This window comes from Typopeltis vanoorti, chromosome 2 (assembly GCF_054136105.1).
Source record: "Typopeltis vanoorti isolate ZY-2024b chromosome 2, IOZ_Tvanoo_1.0, whole genome shotgun sequence".
NCBI lineage: Eukaryota > Metazoa > Arthropoda > Arachnida > Uropygi > Thelyphonidae > Typopeltis > Typopeltis vanoorti.
In genome coordinates this window covers 57,920,512-57,946,648 of record NC_143550.1, presented here as the reverse complement: position 1 = coordinate 57,946,648, position 26,137 = coordinate 57,920,512, and the positions used below count along the sequence as shown (strand labels likewise).

Below are 26,137 nucleotides of genomic sequence, written 5' to 3'. Positions count from 1 at the left end.
TGTCTAAGTACTTCTTTAATTTTCTACTGGTTTCACTTCTTTTACGTTGACACTTCTTAGGTTGATGATGTTTATCTTAATTTCTGTGATGCTGAGTTTGTTTCATTGCTTGACTCTTGACCGTTAGCTGTGGTTCCCTTACGAAAACAGTTGCGGCCTTGTTTAGCCGATACCTCAATTGACATGATATTTCATCTAGTTGAATGAAATGTTGGATGCTGTACATTTACTCACTCCATATTATTTTTATGTAGAGTGAGTAAATTGGACGCTTTTTACAATGGACTATTTTTATGTGACTCCTCACTCACGAAAGGTTTACTCGTATAACCTTTCGAATGGAGAGTTACATAAGAAATAAATACGCCGCTTGCAATGTCGACTATGGCGTGTTACCACCAATCAAGTAGTGTTACATAGAGTACGAGGGTGGTGTGAAAAATTCTCGGCCTCGACCATAGATCGGCAATACACTATCAGCAAGAGATTTTTTTCTAAGTTGGTACATCTGTCATAAGCATCCATGTGAAATTGCAAGTCGTTCTATCAAGTATTTTGTTTTATACAGCTATCTGAAGAAAAAATGTTGTCGGTATCCCTTGAAATGGATAAAATTGAGTATCGTGCGGTTATAAAATTCTTTGGTAAAAGAATACCAAAAGAAATTCATTCGAAGTTTATTTTTTTTATCGGCACTCTTCGCCTTGGTTTTCGACAATTAAGAAATGGGCTACCGAGTTCAAACGTGGCAGTACCAGCCTTGAAGGTGATCCACGTGAAGGACGTCCAAAAAGTGTACCAACACCAGAAATCATTGATCAAGCACACGACATGGTATTGGATGACTGGCGAGTAAAAGTGCATGAAATTGCTGAGAGGTATTGGATGACCGGCGAGTAAAAGTGCGTGAAATTGCTGAGACTATAGGCATTTCAAAAGAACGTGTAGGATACATTTTGTATGAAGAATTGCATGAAAAAGGTTTGCGCAAGAATGGATGCCACGCTTGCTCACAGCAGATCAAAACAGCAGTCCAAACAGTGGACAGAAGCAGGTTGTTCAGCTCCAAAGAAGACAAGGTCGCCTCCATCAGCAGGAAAGGTCATGGAATCGGTGTTTTGGGATGCTAAAGGCATGTTGTTTATTATCTTGAAAAGGGTAAACCAATAACCGGGGAATATTATTCCGATCTTTCAACCAGACTAGACGAAAAAATTCGTGAGAAAAGATTCGGTTTGCAGAAGAAAAAAATCATCTTTCATCAGGACAATGCACCTGCCCAGAAAGGTGTTTTGGCAATAGGAAAATTAAGGGATCTGCACTATGAATTGCTGGAATATCCACCCTATTCCCCAGAGTTGGCTCCCTTTGACTTCTGCCTCTTCCCAAAACTAAAACTCTTTCTCGTTGGTCAGCGTTTTTTCTTCGAATCAAGAGGTGATTGCAGCTGTAGAGGGGTATTTTGCAAATCTTACTGAGAACCACTACAGGGACGGGATAATGGCGCTGAAGCATCGCTGAAATAAATGTATTAGTCTTAAGGGAGATTATGTTGAAAAAAAAAATTTTTGAAATTATAAATTCGTTTTTTCATTAGTTAGGCCGAGAACTTTTCAGACCACCCTCGTTATATGTGTTCATTGACTAGAATGAAATTCTGCAGCGCACGTGACTGCAGTATTTGATACTCTAGAAAACTGTGCCTTTCAACTGCGTGTATTTACATTCTACGGGTACAAAAATTCACAGTTCTACCCAAAATATATCATAAGAGAGAACAAAACTGCTGCCGTTGAGAATTACCGAATGCTTATTTTGGCAGTAGTAAATAAAATTTTCCACTGCGATTGTTTGGCCATGTGACCAGAATGGGAACAGAAAGACTACCATCTGAGGCCCTGAATACAATGATGGAAGGTAAAAGATCCAAAAGAAGGCCCAGAATTAGATGGATAGACAAAATAAAAGAGGACCTGAAAACCAAACCACAACAAGCAACACCAAACTGGACAGAATTGTTCAGACTCTCCCGGAACAGACAGGAGTGGAAAGAGTTCATTCGGCCTCATCATCATCCACATAGATGATGGAAGTGAGAAGAAGAAGAAGAAATAGAAATTTAAATTTCTTTTTTTGCTTTGTTTAAATGTTTGTATATTTTATGTCCAGAATCCTTAAAATAGTCACAAAATATTAAATATCACAAAAGATTAAATGTCATCTGACCCAGATGACATTTAATCCTGAAAATAAAAGCCAGCTTTATCCTTTATTTGTATGTGACTAACACATCAGTATTTGTCTTGGTTCTACATTCCTGCATATCTTCATTTTATTATATCGATATTTCATCATAATTTCATTGATATTAATTAGATGTTTTGAATCTCTAAGCTAAATATTATATTTAATAAAGCATTTGAACTCTATGAATTTATTTCAGATAACTTATATTGCTCTTACTCTTTACCGGTTATTGATGGTATCGGAAACGCTATTAATTTTAAATAAGAACTTCTACAAGCGAGTTTAATTGAGATCCTCCTCTGCTCAGTCAGTAATGAATAAATACCCTTTATTGGACGATCCTAGTTCGAATCTCGTCTAAAGTTTGAAGAACCTTTGTAAGGTGTTTCAGTTGCAACTGAGTTGGCGGGTTTCGTATTGAGATGGAAGGGCTTTTCCTCCTTCGAAATCTCGTATGTTTCACCCAGCCAGAGAATAAATACATTGATTAGATTTATATGAAGCTTAACATATTAAGAGGAGGACTAAGTTGATTTTAATCTTTTGTAAATTAAGAATTTTTTCTCGAGATCCAGTTGAACATTCACTTGAAAAGTTAAGAATCCATTCGCGCATAACATATCAGAAAGAGTTCTCTCTTCACCTTTCAGAGGGAAATATTGCTCTAAAGAATCAAATGAACTTGCAGCATAAAAAGAAAGCATAGAAAACCCATAAGGACTTCGAATGCTGAGAGAGCATCAACATAAAGAGAATACCACTCTTCATTTCTTTCACAAATACCTTAACGAGTAGAAATTTCTAGATAAGCAAGAAAATAACGTTGTAGTCTGTTTTCTACAACATTAGGAGGAACTGATACACACACAAAAAAAAGTTAAGCATTTTTAACTTGCATTATAAATACTTCTTAATAAGGTTAGTGTGGTATTGGATGGCCTTCTCGATAATGACATGAAACAAATTGTATTTGTATTCAAAATTGCAACAGTAGTTAAAAAACAAAATCAGTAAAATATCTGGGCCCCCATATTGACAGCAACTTGAACTCCCATATCACATATTTAACGAACAAGTTGAGATTTATAATTAATCGAATATATTAATCGACAATATTAATTAAAAATTTTCAATTCATTATTTTTAAGATGCGTATATTATTCATTGGTAAATTCTTCACTGCAATGTGGTATCACCTGTTGGAGTTGAGATTACTACAACAGTCTGTTTCCTTTGATACGAATACAAAATAGAATAATCAAAACTATAGTCAATACCAATATCTCCGCATATTCAACTAGTGAACTGTTTGTCATTCTTAACATTTTGTCATTACAGAAACTTTAACTATATAATTGTATATTATATGTAAGAATAGCATTGCAAATTTTTCTGTATATAAATGTAGATTATGGTTTGTGCTGTGGCCGGAACTTGCTGGTAGTTCCCAAGGTAAACAAAGAAATTTTACACAGATCTTTTAAGCACTTAGTAGCAACTACAATAAACTGGCTAATGAAATAAAATCTGTAATATCAGGTAACACTTTTAGAAAAAGATTGATAGACTACCTCAATGGGACTAAATAAAGTTGACTTTTATTTTAAACGCATATTATAGAAAATTACTCTAAACGTTATATATTATGTCTCAGTTATTTTCTGTATGTATTCGTGTGCCATCATAGATACAGTCATGTAATTTTTTTTACTGACTGTATCGCCCACATTTGTATTTTTATAGTTATCAGTATGGCTACGGTCCTTCGTTACACACATTGTACAGTTTCTTCTAATCTATTTCAATTTTCTGATCTTTATTTCTAAAGTATTTTCCTTAACTACCAGTCTCTATATTAAAACTTGGAAAATAATTCTAGGATATATTATATATATATAACATATGTAGTGATATTAATCTAGTTTATTTTATTATTATTTTTTATTAATAATAAAATTTTTAATATTAATTTATTGTATTATTAACTTTTTATTAATCTATTATTATCACTTGTATTGTTCTAAATACTTGCTGCATTTGGTGTATTATATTTTTATTAGCACTACTTATTCAGTGTTGTAATAAAATAACTTAAAACGAATAATAATAATAATCTCATTTTCTTCTAATCTTCGCCCCCCCCACACCAATATAATAGCCATGCATGCAACTCTAGAAAGGGAAAAAGATACCATTTGTCACACGTTAATTCCTTTTTCACATTTCAGCTCGTCTTCGAACAAAAAAACATCCGATCTCATTTTTTATCTAACTTTAAATTATTTACTAAGAAGTTTCATTCCATTTTTTTAACATTTTCTTGTAGACATGTCAATATAAATATAGTACTAGTATATAAAAAAAAAAACCTATCTATTCCTTATTGATTGACGTTTCGTGCAGAATGATGAAGGCCAGTAATAATTCTCCTTCTCCTCTCTCTCTCTCTCTCTCTCTCTCTCTTTTTCCCTCTCTTTCTTTATCTGTATGTGGTCTCGCATTGATATCGTGTCAATGTTATTACGAATTTCCCAACCAGTTATCGCTATTTTACTTTTCGTATATAATCCTCAATTTTCCGAAAGCCACAGAGGAATCGGTAAACATTTATCCATCACTATTCTTCAAAGACGAAGAAACTATATTCGCCACTGCTGCTCTTTTGATGTCATTCGTTACTGCAAATGTCTAAAATACTTCTCCCTTGAGTGGCTGTCGTCTATTTTCTGCTACTCTAAAAGAGACTATTGTCACTTTTTTTTTGGCGTCAAATGACCCTTGTTGACGGACAAGCAACAAGAGAATCATTATTTTGTTGAAAGACCACACTCCCTCTTTCGGAAAATCGATAGGTGGCAGGTCCAGCGACGACTTGGCTTGATTGAGTAAGAGAAAATCCAATCCATTCGACTTTTTTTCCCCAGTGTGTTGTGTTCAAACGAAAGAAAAACTTCTTCTTTTGCAGTACATTTTAAGTGTCCATGTTCAGTCATTCTTACTCTTTTTTTATTCAGATAAGCGGAAATAAATGCTATTTTCAGCTTAAACTAGATTCAGTATCATGTTAATGTTTCTGCAGACACAGTAGAAACCTTTCAAAAGGTGACTTTCTAATCCGCTGATTGAGGGTGTTTTTTTTTTTATCTCTTTAAACATTCACTAGAGTAAGGATTCACAAATAGCTGACCATGAAAGCAATTTTTGCAGCACAGTCGCGAGCTATAAGAATGTCATTTAAACATTATCTATTAAAAGAGGAATTAATAGTAGCGATTTTATGTTTTATTGATTTTTCAGCAACTAAAGATCCAGAACGAATTAATTTTTTTTGTTCTTTTATTTTTTCCTAATTACGAACTTTAAAGCACTTTATTCATTCTTTCACAGTGCCTCTTCAGTCACTCTTTCACAGTTATTCTAATCATCTCTTTCTTCTTGAGGTCTTTAAAATCTACACATAAATTTACTTCTCTTTCTCGTAGATGTTACTTGAAACACGTGAAACGCAAATTCGAGTATCTCATTAAGCTTCCGCATCTCCAGCCTCGTTCTTCATGGAGTTGTTAAAGAGATTATAAATTGCCTCTCGATCACGACGTACTTCCTTTTTTTAAAGCGCATGGATATTGTTTGAAAAATTATGCAACTATGTTTTGGAGTATTTTACCTACACCTTAAAATAAGCCTTAATCAATCAAAAAGTGACCTATCTTTTTGAGTTCGGCTAAGTGATTGGCGAAGATATTTTTTGGTTTTTCACGAAAGCAATCAAAATGTAATACTCTAATGACAGTTTGATATAATATTACAAATATTAAACTTTATTTCGAAGTTGTCGTTAGGTTCTAATCCTACTGAGTGTATGGTAAATATTTTTGTATGTCTCTAGGTAATCTATTCAGTTCTCTGAGAACTGAAGTCCTCTAGCTCGTCAACTTTAATTATTTATTTATTTACTTATTTATTTATTACTAGAGCCTCGGTAGATCAGTCGGTATAGTCGAAGCCCTTTAGTCGGGAAGACAGTCGAATCCCTTCCATGACGCGAGGAACCTTTATCTGGTCTCCTTCGACTAAAGGTGAGTTAGCCGGTCTCATACCGAAGTCGAGACAGGAAGAAAAAACCGGCTTCCGGTTTTTTCTTCCGGAAGCTTGGGTTTTTCGTTCCTCAGAACAGAGAAACCAGTCAGCAGAAACACGCAATTTACAAAGCAAAATACTTTGAGGCATGGGGGGGGGGAATCCCCTTATCCTCGTATTACGGTTAGGAAATCCAAGAATATTTGTGTTCTTGTAGTCTATTCGACTTTATGTTCGCTGAATTTCGTTATGTGCTGTTCTGTTTTTTTTTCCCCTAATTTCGAAAAGAAATTTTGAAGAATGTTTATATAAATTTTAAAAAGAATTTTTTTTTATTGAGGATTTTTTTGAATATCTTAAATTTAATTATATCATCATATTTGTGGATTGAGAAGAAATTTAAATAAATGGCTAAACGATCTTACATTTGCAAATATAATTTAAAAAATCTAAATGTATTGTACATTATGCATGTAGTTATACAAGTAGAAAGCATTATATCTCCCGTTACTTTGAAATTTCATTTGCCCTCCAATTCATAATGAACATACCATCTAGTTTAACCTTCAACTCGAGATGCATGTAGGTTCATTTACTTTTATTAGTACTTGGTTTCAGTAGCGAAGAAAGTTCTGAAAGACCTGAAGTGTCTGTGTGGTCAGCAGAATCATAAAATATACTATAATAAAAGATGATATGCTACCGATTCCAGGATTGCTTCTTTTAACATATGCCTAAGCAACTTTACTAAAGGTAAAGAAAGTCCCATACCATATACGAATACCATTATTGTAGTAATCGTTTATCACTCCCATACACTAGTAGCCACAAGACCTATAGCAAATAAATGCTGTGTACTAATTTTCCTCTCATTTTGACTACATATACAGGGTGTTCGGGATAAATTTGACAGTTTCGTAAGGAAAAAGAAAATCTTCTTTGTATCTATTAAATTTAATGAATTGACAAAAAAACATTACAGGCAGAGTTAATTACAATACTATCAACAAGATTTACTCAAAATAACCACCATTAGCATCGATCACAGCTTCAATTCTGCTTCGGAACCTCGAACAAGCTGATGCTACAGTCTCCCTGGGAAGGGCCGCAAAAACTGTTTTAATTTTATCCATTAACTGGGCTTTTGTATTACTGGAAGTGCGATTGGTGTCTTTTTCAACTGCGCCCCATACAAAATAATCCATGGGGTTAAGGTCTGGGGAGTTTGGAGGCCAAACATTTGGACTGGTGAAGTCGTAGAAATTTTCAGACAACCATTTTTGACTTTTCCCAGAGGTGTGGCAAGGGGCCGAATCCTGCTGCCATACATACGGCCTACCATTGGCTACCCTTGTTATCCAGGGCTTGACTACAGTTAGCAACTCCACGAACAATGCCCGAATTCCAATGCCAGGGTTCTTCAACACCTGTTCCTGCAGATTTGCGAGGAATTCTGCTGTACGAACGCAATCAGATCGTCTGCTAGGGATCTTTCTTCTTGCTACATCCTCGTAGTCACCATTGCAAGTCTCTAGTTCATGCCTGATTGTTTTTACTGTATTCAGGGAGCATTGGGCAGCAGTCGTAATATCCTTATTTTGATGGCGGGCACGAATCATCATGATACAAGTTATTCTCTTCCATGATTCAGGTGGGTTCCAGCTATCCATCCTTTCTGACATCTTGTATATGAATGAAGAAGGGTCCAAACTTTTAAATGAAGAGAAGTGTGTGTTAATACATGTAACTTACGGAAAAATATAATTAATTATAAATATGTCAAATTTATCCCGAACACCCTGTATAGTAGTATACATTAAGCGTAATATTATGTATATTAATTTTATATACTCTATTTTATATACTAATTTATAAAGTATTGTTAACGCCCTCTACTTATAGTTCATCAAAGCTTCATTTGCTACTCATTTAGAGAGAAAAGACTCAGTTTCCAAGTTAGCCATTATTCTGACGTTTGTTGAGATGGGTAAATTCAAATCGATATTCACTCACTCTAACATGCATCGACTTTAAGTCGTTTCCGGGCATCGTTGTCTGCTCAAAAACATCTTCGATCGGAAACAGGAAGAGGAGAAGGCAGTTTCATCGATTCGAAAGCAGCCACCGACGCAGTAAGCCTGCAAGACATTTGACGATGCATACGACACACGTCAAGATTTCATTTATTTGTTTTTTTTGATCTTTGGTTTCCTCTTTCTTTCTTGCACTTCAGCAATCAACTGTTGCACAAGAAGCGGCATATCTCTCTCTCTCTCTCTCTCTCTCTCTCTCGCATAGTTAAATTGATTAAAAGTATAATGAGCGGCATCGTTTTATTTTCCACTTCGTCTATTAATAGCTTAGATATTAATACAACATTATCATTCACATGTATTTATATGACTCAGTCGAACTAGTTAGATAGCCTCTATGCACATTTGTTGTCTTATTTTTAGTGTTAATCATAAATTAGATAAATTTATAATGAAAGACGATTAAAAATGCCAGTTCTTAGCTGATTTTCTTACGTTAGGAGTATCAGGACACTAGAAATAATGATACGGTAGTGTTTTTTGACTAAGCTTAAGGTTTTTGTTCATGTTACTTGTTATTCTAGTAACATTTATTGACTGATGATCTATCCCTTCAGTCGTTTCCAACCCTAGGTGACTTTGTAGGCTTCCCCACAAAGTGTCCCTGATGAGATTTTTACAGGCTAGTTCACCATTGCTTCCCCCCCACACACACACAATTTTATCCGGGATCGGAACCGGCATATGTCAGGGACGCTTTCATGACTGTAATCCATGTGTGTTCACGGAGCCGGTTTGCCTGTTCTGGGGAAAGAAAAACCGAGTTTCCGGGTTAAAAAACCCTATCTCCGTATGAGACCGGCTAAAGCACCTTTCGTCGAAAGAGACAAGATAAAGGTCCTCACGTCAGTGACGTGACATGACGTTCGATTCCTCATGTCACTGACGGGGAATTAAACCCTGGTAATTCAGACCAAAGGACTTCGTCTATACTGACTTAGCTACGGAGGCTCAGACTGATGAATACATGCACATATTTTTTGTTTCCAGAAAGATTAAGCATTATTTTTCCAACACTAAATGACTCGATGTAAGTGCAAAAATTAAGCTATTATTTCTACTGATGATGTGAAGAATATTGATTGCATAAACTGATAACTTAACTGAATGGCCAATGGATTAGTCAAAATAAAATAGTCTATTTCTATTATTAATGCTTGAAATACATAAAGATAAGCCTGTTGAATTTAGTTGCCAAATACAGGAAGTTTGCTAGATTTTTTTTTCCAGGTCGTTCCTGAGTTCTTTGATATTTCGCACAGGCAAGTAAACATTTTCCCTAGTAACTAGCTTTTAACTTTGCAACTAAAAAAAAAAATCACTGCAGAATTCACGCTATTTTGGTTAAACGACTGTAGTCGTACTATCATCCCTGTAATTGGAAAGATCCGGGTTCGAATCCGGTTGATAACGTGAGAATCCTCTACTAGGACTTTCAATCAAATGGTGAGTTAGTGGTCTCATAGAGGGTGTTTTCTCCCGGAAACTCTGGTTTTACGTCCTTCAGAACATACAAACCAGCCCAGTGAGCACACAGATGTACAGCCATAAATGCTTTCCCTTAGGGGATGCAGCAGAGAAGTGACGTGCCAGCTGTATTACTTCGTCTTGAAGTAATGCAGGCTTCACGGCACGTAAGCAATGCAATGAAGTAATGCATTACTTCTTCTTCTTCAACTCATCCGTCCCTTAGGTCTCTACTTGTCCTGAGAGACGGATGAGCAGTCTACTCTCTCTCTCTCTCTCTCTCTCTCTCTCTCTCTGTTTCCCTGATGAAATCACCTAATCACCAATAAGTTTGGGTTCATTTATCTGTGAATGCTAAGAGTAAAAATGCGCTGTCTTGCGATCTTCCATAAAACAGTTACTTGGGAGAGGGATAAAAGGAGCGATCCTTACTTCTTTGGAGAATAAAAGCATTAAAGGGTTTCACGTTTATTTTATATTATATCTAAACCGAGAAGGAAGCAAATATTTTTGACTTTCTTACGGTGGGTATAAATTAAATATCTTTCTAATTTTGGCACTCGATTTTTAGGTATATCATAAATCATAAACGCATTATGTATTTTATATGTATTATATATTTTTCTCTCCACTTAATTTGCAGGTGATGTGTGTGTGTGAAAGAGAGAGAGAGAGAGAGAGAGAGAGAGTTTAGAGATTAGTCTACTTCATTCAGTTTTTGTTTTTTGTTTTTTCAGGACGCAAGGACAAAACATCAGTTTGCTGTCCACACGTACACTAGTCCTACATTTTGTGACCACTGCGGGTCGCTGCTGTATGGAATAATTCATCAAGGGTACAGGTGCAAAGGTAAATAAAGATTTTATGTTCTTTCCTCCAAAATGGCCTTTCTTTATGTTTATACTGTTACAACTTGAACAGCGCATAAACTCTATCAGTAAATCATTTACAACTTTCGGCGCATACAAATGTGCATACAGTAACACTCAATGTTTGAAATGTTCCCCCCTTTTGCCTTCACGAACACCCGAAGTCTGTGAGGCCACATATCGATGGCGGCACGCATACCATCCAACGGAAATGCTACCACTGTTCGCTCTCAAATCCACCTTCAGGCTGGATGCTGGGATGTCGTTTCTTGTAAGTCACTTTCTCAAGCTCCGACCACAATTTGAAGTCCAGCGATTCATATCGGGACTTTCAGACGCCCAATCAGACGGTGATATGCGGTGGGGGAACATTCGCCTCTAAACACGGTTGTGTGGTTCTCGCCTTGTGTGTGCAGGGGCTGAGTCCTGTTGTAAAGTGCACTGCCTACCATGAAACAAGGTGTTGTTCAGGGGCCGCAAGCACGGTGTCTTGATACACTTTGGTGGAGGATTTGACCGTTTCTCGCAGAAATGCAACTTGTATACCCCCCCTTGATACGTCACCCCCCCTACCAAACCATCACTGACGCCGGCTTGATGACCTCTGTCAATCGGGTGCTACAGCACATGATGTACGACCATCCAGGGAATATACCTGATACCTGATCGTTTTGGCGATTCTTCAATGGCGAAAATCTTCTCAACTGTGAAGAGGATATCTCTGTGTCCGTTGTCTGCATACTGCCGGAGAAGTGCCTTTGATTTCATCACCCTCTGCGCATAAGTTGTGGTGTTAAGAAATGTCCAGTAGAACGACAATAGGCTGTCATCAATTAGTACAGGTAACACTGTTCTCTACGAAACGTTCATCTCTGACATCACTTTTTGCGTTCTCACAAGATTATGGCGGAGGCGTGCCTTCACATCTCTCACAAGTTGTTGCGTCTTAACGTAGTGTGGTCGATTTGTCCTTTGGCCATCAGATACATCTTCTGTATCGTAATAAATTTAATAGTCCGATACATAAACATCCTACTGGTTCCGAGTGTTTTTAGTGTGTTGAAAATAACAGGTGGCTGCATTCCAACCTTGTGAGGTGCTATCACAGCTACTTGCTTCTCATAATATCTCCACTGCATGTTAACCCGTACAGCTAGATAACCAGCATTTTACTCTCTCCACGGATAACACGCGAGTGTTGGCTGCGCACAGCACAGTGCCACCAACGACACCGGGTGCACGCATTTCTGAGGGCAGTGCGGAAGTTTTAAAAGTATTTATGGTTACAGGAAAATTCATCGAAAAGCGAATTCATCGAAAGACAATTCGTCGAAAATGCAATTCATCGTAAAACAATTCACCGAAAATTTTAAATTTTCGGTAATGTTATGGTAAAAGTAATCCATTTAGAAGAAAAACTGAACCATGCAGACAGCTTCTTGTACCAATAACGTCTACTAAGTCATTTAAGTCAGAAAGGTTTTGTAATACAGTGCATAATTTGGACACGTTATTTCTTTGTCGCCCCGAATATAGCTGAACTGAAAACTGGAACGGTTCGACATTTTCTTGTAAAAGTTTCAAATAGCGAATCAGAGTAAACTCCATTCCATAATAATTGCTGTATTGAAGTCGCATATTACTACTAGCAACAACAACAATAATAATAATGAAGCCCGCATACTTCAATCTGTAAAAACGAAGCCGTTTAGTTAGAAAGACCTGGGTAGTTGGATCCCATTTAAGCATAATTTTTATCAGTCCTGTTCTGCTAAAGATAAGTTAGCAGGCATAATATAGATACGGTTAAGCTTTTCTTCCGGAAACAGGCAAAATCAGTCCCATGAATAGACATGAAACAGTTATCGAACAAGAAAGACTATAAGAACCATATTGTTCTATAATTTTTCCCTGTGAAAGTAGCATTGTAATCTCATTCACGGTTCAGGTTTTGTTCTAAATGGATCAATGTTCTCATAACATTTTCGCAAATTTTAAATTTTCGGTGAACTGTTTTTTCGATGAATTGCATTTGCGACGAATTGTCGTTCGATGAATTGTTCATTCGATGAATTGCCTTTCCGATGAATTGTCTTTCGATGAATTGCCTTTTCCATAAACTCTCCGGATACCGTATTTATGACAGGGATGTGTGCAAATCTTTTAAAATATTCTTTTCCAAATTAGAGTTGAAACTTTAAACATCGGAAACAATTAATCTGATTTACTGAATTTAATTTCAAACCTCACATCATTGGCTTAGTTTTAGCCCAATAATGCAAAAAATTCTCTCTCTCTCTCTCTCTCTCTCTCTCTCTCTGTGTGTGTGTGTGTGTGTGTGTGTGTGTGTGTGTGTGTGTGTGTGTGTGTGTGTGTGTGTGTGTGTGTGTGTGTGTGTGTGTGTGTGTGTGTGTGTGTGTGTGTGTGTGTGTTCATTTTTTTTAATAGTTTAACAGTTTTACTTAATTTCTAAAAGTAAACGGACAAATACATCGAATTAACATTTAATTATATAATTTAAAGGAAGCAGGAGCGATACCAACAAATCTGAGTTGTTTGAACTTATTAAAGAACGTTACACAAAAGGGGAAACAGAGAAACTTCAAACAAAATGTAAAAAAAAAACAAAGTCAAAGCTTTAAATTGCAAAAATTATCACACGTGTAATCTTACACATTATATATATATATTTATATATATATTATGAGATATTATTATAATATTATTGTATTTTATATATATATATATATATATATATATATATATATATATATATATATATATATATATATATATATATATATATCTGAATGGATGAAGAGATATATATCATCTTATATCTCTTATATATGATATAAGATGACATAAAGAAGCATTAGTAGATATGAGATGTTTATTCTCTTCTAACATAAATTTCAAACTATGAAAAAAGATTCGTTAAATCATATGTTTGGAATTTTGCTCTTTATGCAAGTGGAACATGCGAGGGTGGTCTGAAACGTTCACGGCCTAACAATGAAAAAAATTTATAATTTCAAAATACTTTTATTTTTCAACATAATCTCCCTTAAGACTAATCCATTTATTCCAGCGATGCGCCAGCAATATTGTCCCATAGTGGTTCTCAGTGAGATCTGCAAAATACCCCTCTACAGCTGCAATCACCTCTTGATTCGAAGAAAAACACTGACCAGCGAGGAAAAGTTTTAGTTTTGGGAAGCAATAGAAGTCAGAGGGAGCCAAATCTGGGGAATAGGGTGAATGTTCCAACAATTCATAGTGCAGCACCCTTAATTTTCCCATTGCCAAAACACCTTTGTGGGCAGGTGCATTGTCCTGATGAAAGATGATTTTTTTCTTCTGCAAACCGGGTCTTTTCTCACGAATTTTTTTGTCTAGTCTGGTTAAATGATCGGAATAATATTCCCCGGTTATTGTTTTACCCTTTTCAATATAATTAATAAACAAAATGCCTTTAGCATCCCAAAATACCGATTCCATGACCTTTCCTGCTGATAGAACCGACTTTGTCATCTTTGGCGCTGAACAACCGGCTTCTGTTCACTGTTTTGACTGCTATTTGGATTCTGGTGTGTACTGGTGAATCCAAGTCTCATCCATAGTAATAAATCGACGCACAAAATCAGTTTTATTCTTGTTAAAACAGTCTAAGCACTGTTCAGAGATTTTCGTGCAAAGGCGTTTTTGATCTGCTGTGAGCAAGTGCGGCATCTATCTTGTGCAAATCTTTTTCATATGCAATTCTTCATGCAAAATTTATCCTATACGTTCTTTTGAAATGCCTATAGCCTTAGTAATTTCACGCACTTTAACTTGCCGGTCAGCCAATACCACATCATGCACTGGATCAATGATTTCTGGTGTTGTTACACTTTTTGACGTCCTTCATATGGATTACTTTCATGGCTGGTACGGCCACGTTTAAACTCGGCAGCAGTCCATTTCTTAATTATCGAAAACGAAGGAGAAGCGTGCCCATAAACATTTATGAACTTCGAATGAATTTCTTTTGGCGTTATTTTACCAAAGAATTTTATAACCGCACGATACTCAATTTTATCCATTTCAAGATAAAATTGAGTATCAGAGAACATTTTTGCTTCGGACAGCAGTATAAAACAAACTACTTGATAGAACGACTTGCAATTTCACATGGATGCTTATGACAAATGTACCAACTTATAAAAAAAAATCTTGCTGATAGTGTTGCTATCTATAGTCGAGACCGAGAACTTTTCAGACCCCCCCCGTAAAGTCTGTTCAAAATAAGACGTTCGAAGAATGGAAAAATTTTTGAGTTATGGTATTGATAGAAGTACTAAAATTAAATGATCAGAAAAAGTGATCACTGAGAAAGTACTTCGACAAATATGAGAGATATAAATTTCATTAGGACAGTGGCAAATAGAAGAGGAAACGAGTAGGAATTTCATTTTCCTGTTCTGTTTTCCTTAGCATAGGAATTTATTGAAACTGATTTTGAAAAAGAGAGATGTCGCGTAAGAGACAGTATGAAAAACGTTGGCTGATATTTCTGGAACAAGTAATTAGGAAATCAGAATGCCACAACTACGCAAAAATGCCAACAAACGCACAACTACACAAAATGCAGACATAGAAAAGCCATTCTTTTCTATGTCTTCGGAACAAGGAGGATTCTTTTAATTACACACGTACACATACATACACACTTTAATCAGGAAATCGAAAACAAAGCTTCAGTTTATGGTTCTTATATACGGTATTTGATATATTTAATATAATGGAGTAATTTTAGTATTATTTGTACAGTAGACTCCGGAGAATAATCTATGAATACATGATACGCTCGATGTGTGAGCCAACCCATATCGATCATTTATTGTCATTGTTGAAAAATATGGTACTAATGAAAGGGAGATTATTCCAGTATTAAAAGTGGTCAGATTCTACTAACAACAGATAGTTTCTTCTTTCCTTTCATGAACTGTGTAAGGATTGTTTATGTACATATTTTCCTTCAGATACAATTGCTGTCCATATATATTTTATTTAAGAACACGGGAGATACTCTCGTATTCTGTGTGTGTGTGTGTGTGTGTGTGTGTGGGAGAGGGTTATCCTCGCAAAAACAAATCATAATGTTGAGGTCAGGAGAACATGGTGTAAACTATCCATAATAAAGATGTCCATGGAATTGATTTGACATAAGATGATCACTAAATTATTCATGGAAATCCTAAATATCACTGCTGTCAAGCAACCTGTTGATTTAACGTTTCTACAAGGAATAGGGAGGAGGAAACGTGATGAAATGTTCTATACTACTTTAGTGTTCTCCCTCTTCTTTATTTATTTATGATGCTGGAGTCATTTTTGCAACATCAGTCTTAGAGATATGGAAAGATTTTTCACAATTGCTTCATAAACACTTGCAATAATATGCGTAGATCTTGTTGCTCTCTCTCTCTCTCTCTCTCTCTCTCTCTCTGTCTGTCTGTCTACCCATAATATTCCTTTCTTGCTAACTGCCACATACCCGTATCCTCGGAACGTCTACACTCTAGACTAACACGTAGTTATTATTGATCTGCTTGAATCTAGTTAACTGCTTCGAAAAAAGTGAAATTCTAAGATTTCACTAATAAGCAATGGTTTCACATAGTATCACTGCTGTGGCAACAAATTCTGTTAATTGGGAGAAATTAACACCCAAAATAATTCCTATGCATTGCTTTTCAAAAATGTATGTAATTTAACTGAAATCTTTTTTATTGTTCGTTATTATTCTTCGTTCTATACCATATTATAAGTACTTCAAATTTGTATTATTAGTATTGCGTGAATTACGTACAGTATTTGCCTGTCTACACTCGACAACAGCTTATGCTTCTTTCTGTCTACTTACGTTTGGTGCCAAAGGTGTTTTCTGACCAATATCTGAATAGATTACTGTATCTGGTGGAAAGAATTCTTAAAGGAGTCGAATAGTCGCATATCGCAGAACCCATTTGTGAAGAGGCTATTGTCCGCATTCTCTCTCTCTCTCTGTTAATAATAAACTAACACACACAATATGATGACCTGTAGTTGCAACAGCTTTCTTACAATCAAACTTACGCACTTACAACCGAACAACACCATAGGCTAAAGGATAAGATTGGATTATAAACTATTAGCTTGGATAAAAGGATTTCTCGCATGCAGGAAAAATCAGCCATAAGAAAACACGCAGTTTACAGACAAAAATACTATTTTTTATTGGTGGTGGCGGGCGGTAGGTCACGTTGTGTGTAATTGGAGGATTACGTAGTAGAGACAGTGAGTTGTGTGTAGTTGTGAGACAAGTGAGATGTGTGTAGTGGAGTAGAGTAGAGTAGAGTAGTTTATCCTTCCATGATGAGTCCTTGCACTCCTTGGAGGTGTCACGTAATAATAGTGATAATAATTGTAAAAAGGATGGCCGAATTACATGTATCAAAAAGTGGTGTATAGGAGATGTGAATCTGCAAGAGTTAAGGTGACTTGTGGTGTACCCCGGGGATCAATCCTTGTTTCATCGTTATTCAATCTTTACATTAATAACAGATGGAAGGATTTGACCGGACACTGTTGGACAGCTGTTTGCGGAATATGCAAAGATAGGCAGGGTAATTAGGAATGCTACTGGCATTCAGTACTTACAGAATGATTTGAATAGGTAGGCGGGAATTGTGGAATAGAAAAATGCTTGTCAGTACAATGTTAGTTAAATGTAAAGTGATTCACTTTAGTGGGAGGAATATCCAGTGCTATATTTTGTTGCTGAATTATGCTAGAAGAAAGCAATCAAGCTAAGGATCTTGGAGTTTTAGTAGACAGGAAGTTGAAGTGCAGGGCCATATAGCAAATACAAATACAACTGAGGGGATAATTGCGATTCTTAAACAGGTGTAACGATAAAGAAGTCATTTTGTCTTTTTACAAGCCTTTGATACCAACTTATCTGGACTATAGTGCGGGAAATTTGTTCTTCTCGTTTTCAAATTGATGCAGGTGATACATTGGAAAGGGTGCACAGGAGAGTATTAAAGATAATATCTGGATTATTAAATGCAGATTATGAAGGAAGATTAAGAATTTGTGTTCTTCAGGCACTAGCAAACAAGAGAAAGAGGACTGATATGATTGAGACCTATAAGCTTCTACAAGGGCCATACAGGATATTAGTAGATTGAAATGTTCATTTTTTGGAGGATGAGGAGAGGACATGAAAGTCGAAAATTAATGTCAAAAAAAAAGTCAAAAAAGGGGAGCTAGATTTTTCTCTCATAGAGCGGTGCGTGATTGGAATAGCTTACGTTTCCAATTGAAAGTGAGTGTCGATTGTGTAAATGAATCCAAGAAAATATATGATAGGTGGTGCGAATAATATGTGGCCTTCCTCAATGAGTCCCTGACTTTCTGAAAGTCTCTTGTAATAATAATAACAACAACAACAACAACAAAAATAACAACAACAACAACAACAATATTAATAATAATAATTTAAGAGGAGGGCTGTTCCAGAGGACTGAGGTAGATGGAATAACAGAAAAATGGGAGAATCATGTTCTTTGTGTTTGTAGTTATACTAAAAACGGATGTTGAGCATCCAGAAATGGAGGAATTCATCTGAACTCCTCCATTTCATCGCCAGTTCACCTGAACAGTAACCATGGAAGTGTCTATAGGAAAAACACGCAAACACACAACGCTGAAACAGTGCGTGTGTTATAGAAATAGAGCTTATTAAGGAGCATCTTCTTAGATATGCATAGCGATTGGCTCATGGCGAATTGCTCTCTTCTGGACAGGACCGAGAATTTTGGGGGAGAATTTAGGTGTATCATTCCATACACGTTAACGCTATTCCAAGGATGGGTGGATTTTGAATTTGTTTAGAGTAAATAGCTGGATGAGTAAAAAATAACATCTTTTGCAAAAAAAAAAAAAAAAAAAAAAAAAGCCTAGTTTTTTAGAGGCTTCCGAACTATCGATGTGATGCGTTTATGTTAGAAGAGGTCGGAGGTAAATATCAGTCTGAGGAGATAGATCTCATCCAGTCTGGTGATTTTTGAATTACTGAAAGTAAGGTGAGCTGAGATCCCTTTTGCGAGAAAAAAAAGGCAAACTATATTTTGGTATCATTGAAGGTGACCTGGTTATCCTTGATAACCAGGTATCCTTGTGGTCAGGTTTACTGATGATTAATAGTCGGTTGTTTATGTATAGGATAAAGACAGTAGATGGAGCCCTAAAGGAGCATCTTCTCCTGCATTGGTGGCGAAGCTCAAAAAGAGAGGACAACAAGGCAATAACGAGCGGGTATTTATGGACAGTGGATATTCAACTGTTTTGCTGAGATAACAAACTAAATTTTCTGACTAACCATGAGAATCATTTAATTCAATCTTGTTTTAAAAAAATTTCCTGTATTAATATTCTGACCCAGGTCAGAATATTAATACAAAAGTTAAGTTGAACTGCAAAGAGATTTAATTATTTTCTTCTCGTCACTGAATTTCTAAAATATTTTTTTAGAAATTCAGGGATTTTTTTTTCATAGCCTGCGACATTACAATTATGGTTGTCTGTTGGAAAAACGAACTTAATTTTCTAAATTAAGTTTGTTCTTTCTCCATACGTTTTTTCTCCAGGGGTGTAGTCCTAAAAGAAATAGTGCCAGGACAACACCTTGGAAACAAAAATCTAGAGCACGAAGTGCGGTATTACTATTATTATTGCGACGGCCATATGGCAGAGAGAGAGAGAGAGATTGAAAAAAACGACAACAGCGGCAAGCTACTGTTTTTTGACCGAAAGTTGGAAATGCATTACAAGTCTCATTCTTATAATTTATTATAATGAATTTAAAAATTTTGATAGTTTTAACGAAGTACCAGAGCGTCGCCCAGGCGCGCCCTGGCCCGACTACACCCTGTATATCGCGTTTTAACGCGACTTCATGACTACAGCAGGGCTCTTTTGTATTGTTTTGCAGAATCAAGTTGACAACTCGGAAAGGACTAAATCACTTCAAAGCTCAAAGACAGGCAGAAGAAAGAAATGAACAGAAATTAATACACACGAATAGAAATTACTGAAAATGAACGACACATAATAATATCACCTAAAGATTAAACAAAGTATAAGAAACTTGGCAGTGATTGAACACACCACCTACAAGAACAACGACAAAAAAAAAAAAAAAAAAAAAAGCACAGCAGAGTACAAAAGCCACCAACAAAAATAAAAGGATGGCACTTTTTTTTTTCATTATCACTTACGGTAATGATTTGTCATTCGTTCTTTGCCTGAAATACAGATTTTTTTTGAGAACACTAAAATCATCTAAAAAACTGACTGCGAATTACGTTAACCGAATAGTCAACGTTGTTACTTTCAAACAACTGAAAACAAAAAGCAGAAAAAGTAGTTCGATATTTTGGAATGAGATTAAACCTCTGCAAAGAAATGAATTATTCACCTAGGATTTATGAAAGAGTAATCTGACATGTTTCAAATTCTGCCATGCTTATGCTCCAGTCAAACTTAGCAAAAGCTTGTTATTGAGTTCTCCTAGCACCTGCTTTTCGTTTCACCAGAGTAAATGTTATGTAAATCTTTGTATAAGTATATTTAAATAAATCAATTTTGTAAACACGCATTTACATTAAAGTATCGCTGAGAAGAAAGAACATGTTCCCTACATTTTGTTCGCTCAAGGGAATGTCGATATTCACAACAGAAAAAAAATAACAGAACGAAACAACTTCTTATGTCAAATCTAGGTGAGAAGCAGTCAACAAAGATAGTATTCTTCAAATATATGCTTTTACATTGCTTAGTCGACTGTTTTAATAGATACATTTCAGTACGAATATTAAAAAACATTACCTTAGAAAAAAAGACATCAGCATTATTACCTAAAAGTGACAAACTTGTAGTACCTAAGAAAAGAGCTGTTCTTATTTTCGTCTCATGTGAACGGTTAGGAGTAACAATTTTTTCTTCTTTCTTAGTTGCAGCGTTATCTTTTTCATTTTATAAACGGAATGCATGTTTAGGTTACATTTTTCTGTCTATCGTTTCTGTAGTTTAGTTATTCTTCTGTGAGAGAATAAATTAATGAAAATTATGCTTGTGTAATAAGTAGATTGATTTTTAATTCAATGATATTTATGATGAAAGTAATCATATTGTTATTATTGTTAAGTGAGATCTCTAGAAAGTCAGGGACTCATTGAGGGTGGTCATACTATCTGCATCACCCTGTCATACCTATTCTTGAATTTATTCACACTACTTGCATGTAATCACAGTTCGTTCATAACATACCACTCTATGAGAGAAAAATCTAGCTCTCACCCTTTCTTGACAGCATTCATTCTCAACTTTCAAGGATGCCCTCGCGTTATTTCCTCACCCCTCCATAAAATGAAAAATTCCATATACTGAAATCCTGTATGACCCTTTCGGAAGTTTGAAAGTCTCAATCATATCACCCACCCCCCTCTTTCTCTTGTTTACTATTATCTGCAGTCTATAAATTCTAAGTCTTTCTTCATAATGAGCACAATCCTGATATCATTTTAGCACTCTTTTCACTGTATTAGAATCACCACGGACCAGGAGATCAGACCTGTGCGCAGTAGTCCAAGTAAGCTCATTTGTTTCTCTCATGAACTATCATCTTTCAAAGAAACATTGATTAAATTCTCATTCTTTTCCATACGGTATTCGTTCTTAAGCCCTATAGTCTGTTCATAGAATAATAAGGGAGTTTTTATTTGTAAAAAAAAAAAATATATATATACTTTTCCAAAAACCCGATTTATGACTTTCAAGAACACTTTACATGCTGTTTGAGGGGAGAGAGAGAGGTAAAAAAATAAAACAAATAAATAAGTTTAGTATTCAAAAATAATATAAAAGAATGAAACATTTATATGTCATTGGACTTTTTGAAAGTCCAATGACATTAAGTGTCAAAAAGAAAGAAAAGAAAAAAAGCTAAAATGCGAGTGTAAAGGCCTCAGTAGTTAAAACAGTAGATATTCGTATAACAGAGGCAAAATAAATATCGTTGTCAGTTCCCCCCCCCCCCACAAAAACCATAGTGCATGTTGCCCTTTAAAGCAACAAGAATATCTTCAATACTATACGTGATTCTACTGACTAAACTAATGATGCTCTCCATGCGTATGTTGTCGTATCACTTTGAGGTAAATAATAATTGTGGATAAAAGTTTTCCCGTGGGTGCCATAGTATATACTGTATTGTTGCTCATTTAATACGTGAATCTGCAAATTAAAATTGAGACTAAAATGTTCACTAGCGTTAAAAACACATATTTTCTGCTTATTCTTACAAAAAATCGATTTAGCATCACAATCCCCAAAAGTTGTTTTTCTTTTATTGGAAACAAATAAGTTTTTCCTACTTTAACGTATACGCCTAGAGCTCAGATTTCCATTTTTAATTTATTATGAAAAGGAAGCTCTCTCCTGTTACAGTTGCCTTTCCATCTTAACTCCAAATATTTTCTTGTCCTTCTCAGAATTGTTGACAAACACTTTCATGCCTTCAAGTCAGCAGAGTTGGACTGAAGTTTAGCTGGTTGGGAAATTTCTGTCGAATGACTTTACATAGATATGTTTTACGTCGGTTTTTCTCTACCTGGAGCGCCAATTTTATGTTTCTTGTATATCCAAGTCACAGCATATTTGTCGCAAGTTTGCTGTTGTGATGTTCATTGTGTGTATCGCCAGCCGACCTGATATAACTTTGCATCCGTTCGTTGAATATTAGAAATATCGACCGCAAATGTGGTTCACGTGAAAGTAGTTTTCGCATTGCAAGTGTTTACTTTTCTTTTTCGAGTGTAATATGAAGAAATTCTGACTTCTCTTTGCGATACTTGAAACTTCATTCTGTGTTTTGTATTTTTTCTTTGTGTGAATTTTGTTCTCTTGTTTATTCAACCTGTTTATTTGTCATCGCCTGTTTCAACGGCTCTGCGGACTGAAGATGGCACTGGTAAGCTAAAAATAAAAATGCCGTATTCAAAGAAAAGCAACAATTGTCGTGAAACGATCGATTTTGTGTGTGTGTGTGTGTGTGTGGAGGGGGTGCACCGCAGAAATGCCTTTCAAACAAGCAAGATTAAGAAACAATGAATCTTTAAAATAATCAAAAATATTAATAATAACTTTGATTATTTTACCAATATTTAAATCATTCAAAAACTGAATGATTTTCTAAGAGGAGATTTCCAAAACATTCATTCGAACTTTTTGTTGCTGTCTCAGGTAGCTCGTATATGTAGAGTTGCTTCAAATATTACAATTGCTTCAAATATGACAACGAAATCTTGCATGCAGTTTAAAAGTAATATTTGAAGTTTTATTGATCTTCTAATACTTACAAACGTGACACGCCATCGGATCACCTGCTGCTTTCTTCATTTTACATTTCTTCCTTTTAATATCCTATTCATAACTCATACACTATTTATGGAATTTTTTGTCTTAAAATAGCTGCATTTGTCCATACTGCAGCAGTTAGTTTTTAAATGCATTTAACAAAATACATAGGCGCCTGTTAGATTCATTTTGTTCTTCTGTTATCTATGCGAAAGTTAATTCTAAACTCTGAATGGATTTTAAAATTCGGTATTTGGAATCCTAAATTTTGTCGCGCTTTTTCAATTTTAGTTGCAATCGCGTCACTTTTGAGACACAATGACGTAAAATATATCGCAACTATATATGACCAAAACTCCATTCTTGAATGAGTAATAATAAATTTGGGAATTAAGTTGAACTCTATAACATGTTTATATGGTGTCAGTTTGATTTTATATATATGTGTGTGTGTGTGTGTGTGTGGACATGAGTTCGAATCATTTCGGAAACAAACTATTAGAGCCAACATTTGAATTCTTGAGAAAGAAATTACTTGAAAGAGATCTTTGAATAATATAAATTCGCCTGAATTAAATTAGTTTTCGTAAAAATAAGAAAAATTTTGATAACCGCAAATTCATTTATATGTGTGTGTATGCACTGCTTTAAAAGAAGTCAACGGACACCAGGGTGTGAGAACCAAACAGCTGGTACCCACCTTAATAAGATGTAAGATCTTTCGCTGCGATTACTGCAGCAATCCTAAGGGGCATACCTTCCACATGAGTATGATAGCGATCAATGGGAATTATGGACCATTTTTTTCTGTAGGCATGTAATGAGGTTCTGAACTGTTGTGTGGCGGACGTCTTCTGACTTCACTAGACGCTTCTGTTCCTCCCACGGATGTTCAATAGGGTTGAGAACAGGGCTCTGTGCGTGGCCTGTCAAGGGTGGTGAGGCTCATGTCCACAAACCGCCCACTTATAGCAACAGCCTTATGATTAATCCCTGAGTATAATGGGGGGGCCTAAATGAGCAGACATGAGCATCGCATATGACCTATGATTGAGCATCTGCAATGATCGCTAATTCATAATTAGTATAGAAATAGAAGACACGACACAACATAAATTAAAAAAAATGAATTTTATTAATTAGGAAAAGATTTTTGGAAATTTTTCTAGTGATTTTTCCCTTTTTCTTTGGGAGGTGCGCCACTGACACTGTGCGTTGTCTTGCTGAAAGAGACCATTGTCTCATTCAGCAAGACAATGCTGAAACGAGTTGGCAATTTTTTTATAATAATGCTTAGTCCTAATCCTTAATCCATTCTTGCCAGATGTGCGGAAATCGACGGAACGTCAGTAAGTAAGTTAAAAATTATTATAAAAAATGAAACAAGTGAAAATGAGTTTACGAATCCTAGAAAAACATTTATTTCACTTCATAATCCCTTCAACATTTATACCCTTGACCCATCGTTTTATCAGTCCTTCAAAGCCAATAGAATAGAATTCTTTTGTCTGCTAGCTCAGCCAACTCCACACCTCATTTTCAATCTTCTGATCGTTAGCAAAATGTTTGCCGCCGAGATACTGTTTCAGCGGACACGCAGGGGTGAACGTCGCTTGAAACGAGGTCGAGACTATAAGGTGGATGTTGGAATTCCTGAAGTCCTTGAATTATCTCCGGGGTTCCTTAGCTGCATGAGCAAAAACAAATCAAAATGAATGTAAAAAAAAATTTATAAAAATCGAAATAAAAAATCCTTAGCCCACCGACGGTTCAAATATACTATAGGTTTCCTAATAACCTTTCTTGGATGGGAACCATATAAAAAAAATAATAAATTGTCATGAAGGAACAATACTCCTCTTGTCAGTAAGCCTGGACGCTTTCGACGAATTGCACCCGGAAGGTTTAATAAAATTTCACAGTACGATGTAGCATTCACATTTCCACCAAGCTTCTGAAAGCGGACCAGTAGTATTCTTCTGTAATTCCAAAAGAATGTAAGCATTAGCTTTTCCTTGAACGTCTTGCTTGCTGATGAAATAGGATGCTTCCATTGTACTGAAGCATTTTGATTCGGATTGATAGTGATAAAGCCATGATTCATCTTCTATAAAGTGCTGTTTAACATGTCTTCTACTTCATCTGCATAGCGAAAGAGATGTTACAATTATAGCCAAACCCATTTGGTTTATTTTTTGCTCCCGCAAAAAATAAACCAAATATTTTTTTTTTTTTGTCCGAAAATTTAAATGGTCATGCATTATGCTGTAAGCTAGACTACGAGAAGAATCTATTGCACCCGCTACGCTATCTTTATCTGCCTGTCATCTCAGATTAACTCTTTCACCGGTCTCACAGTGGCTTCTATTGTAAATCTCAACAGTGCGACCGCATCATTTTTCGTCGTGAAGTGTCGACAGCCCTTGAGAAAATTTTTGAATCAATTTGTAAACTGCTGCATTCGACAAACACTTCTCGCCATAAACAGGATACAGCTCTTTATGAATATCCATTGCAGGAAGTAATTTTGCCCACAAAAAAAACGCACGACAGCGCGCTGTTCGATGGCTATACATTTCTCGATCACGGTCGCCATTTTATAATGATGAAAACTGCTACAAAACATGCGCATGCGTGTCTGCTATACGCATGCGCACAATGTAAGACGATGATACGTACTGAAATCATTCACTTCTAATTTATTTGTTCTGCTTTTGTTAGTAATTTACTAACTCCACCTCGTACTTCCATATAGATACAGATGAACAAAACCAGTCTAATGGGTGTTTACGCTTTTTTATTTATTTATTATTATTTTTATTTTTATTTTTTTTCGAAAGTGTCATCACTTTTCATACGATAAGATACACGAACTGGCCAGAACACAATTTGATATACTGGTCTCATACTTTTGGCTACTTCGGCTAATTCTAA

At 35.7% G+C, this 26,137-nt stretch overlaps 1 protein-coding gene across 1 annotated transcript in view; it reads left to right on the top strand.

Annotated features, from left to right (window-relative positions):
• Positions 1 to 26,137, top strand: part of LOC150109061 (protein kinase C, brain isozyme-like) — a 689,445-nt gene that overhangs the window by 185,032 nt on the left and 478,276 nt on the right. Inside the window, exon 4 of the mRNA XM_090405188.1 lies at positions 10,625 to 10,736. Coding sequence (XP_090261314.1) covers positions 10,625 to 10,736 — 112 coding nt within the window. The remainder of the gene's footprint in view (positions 1 to 10,624; positions 10,737 to 26,137) is intronic.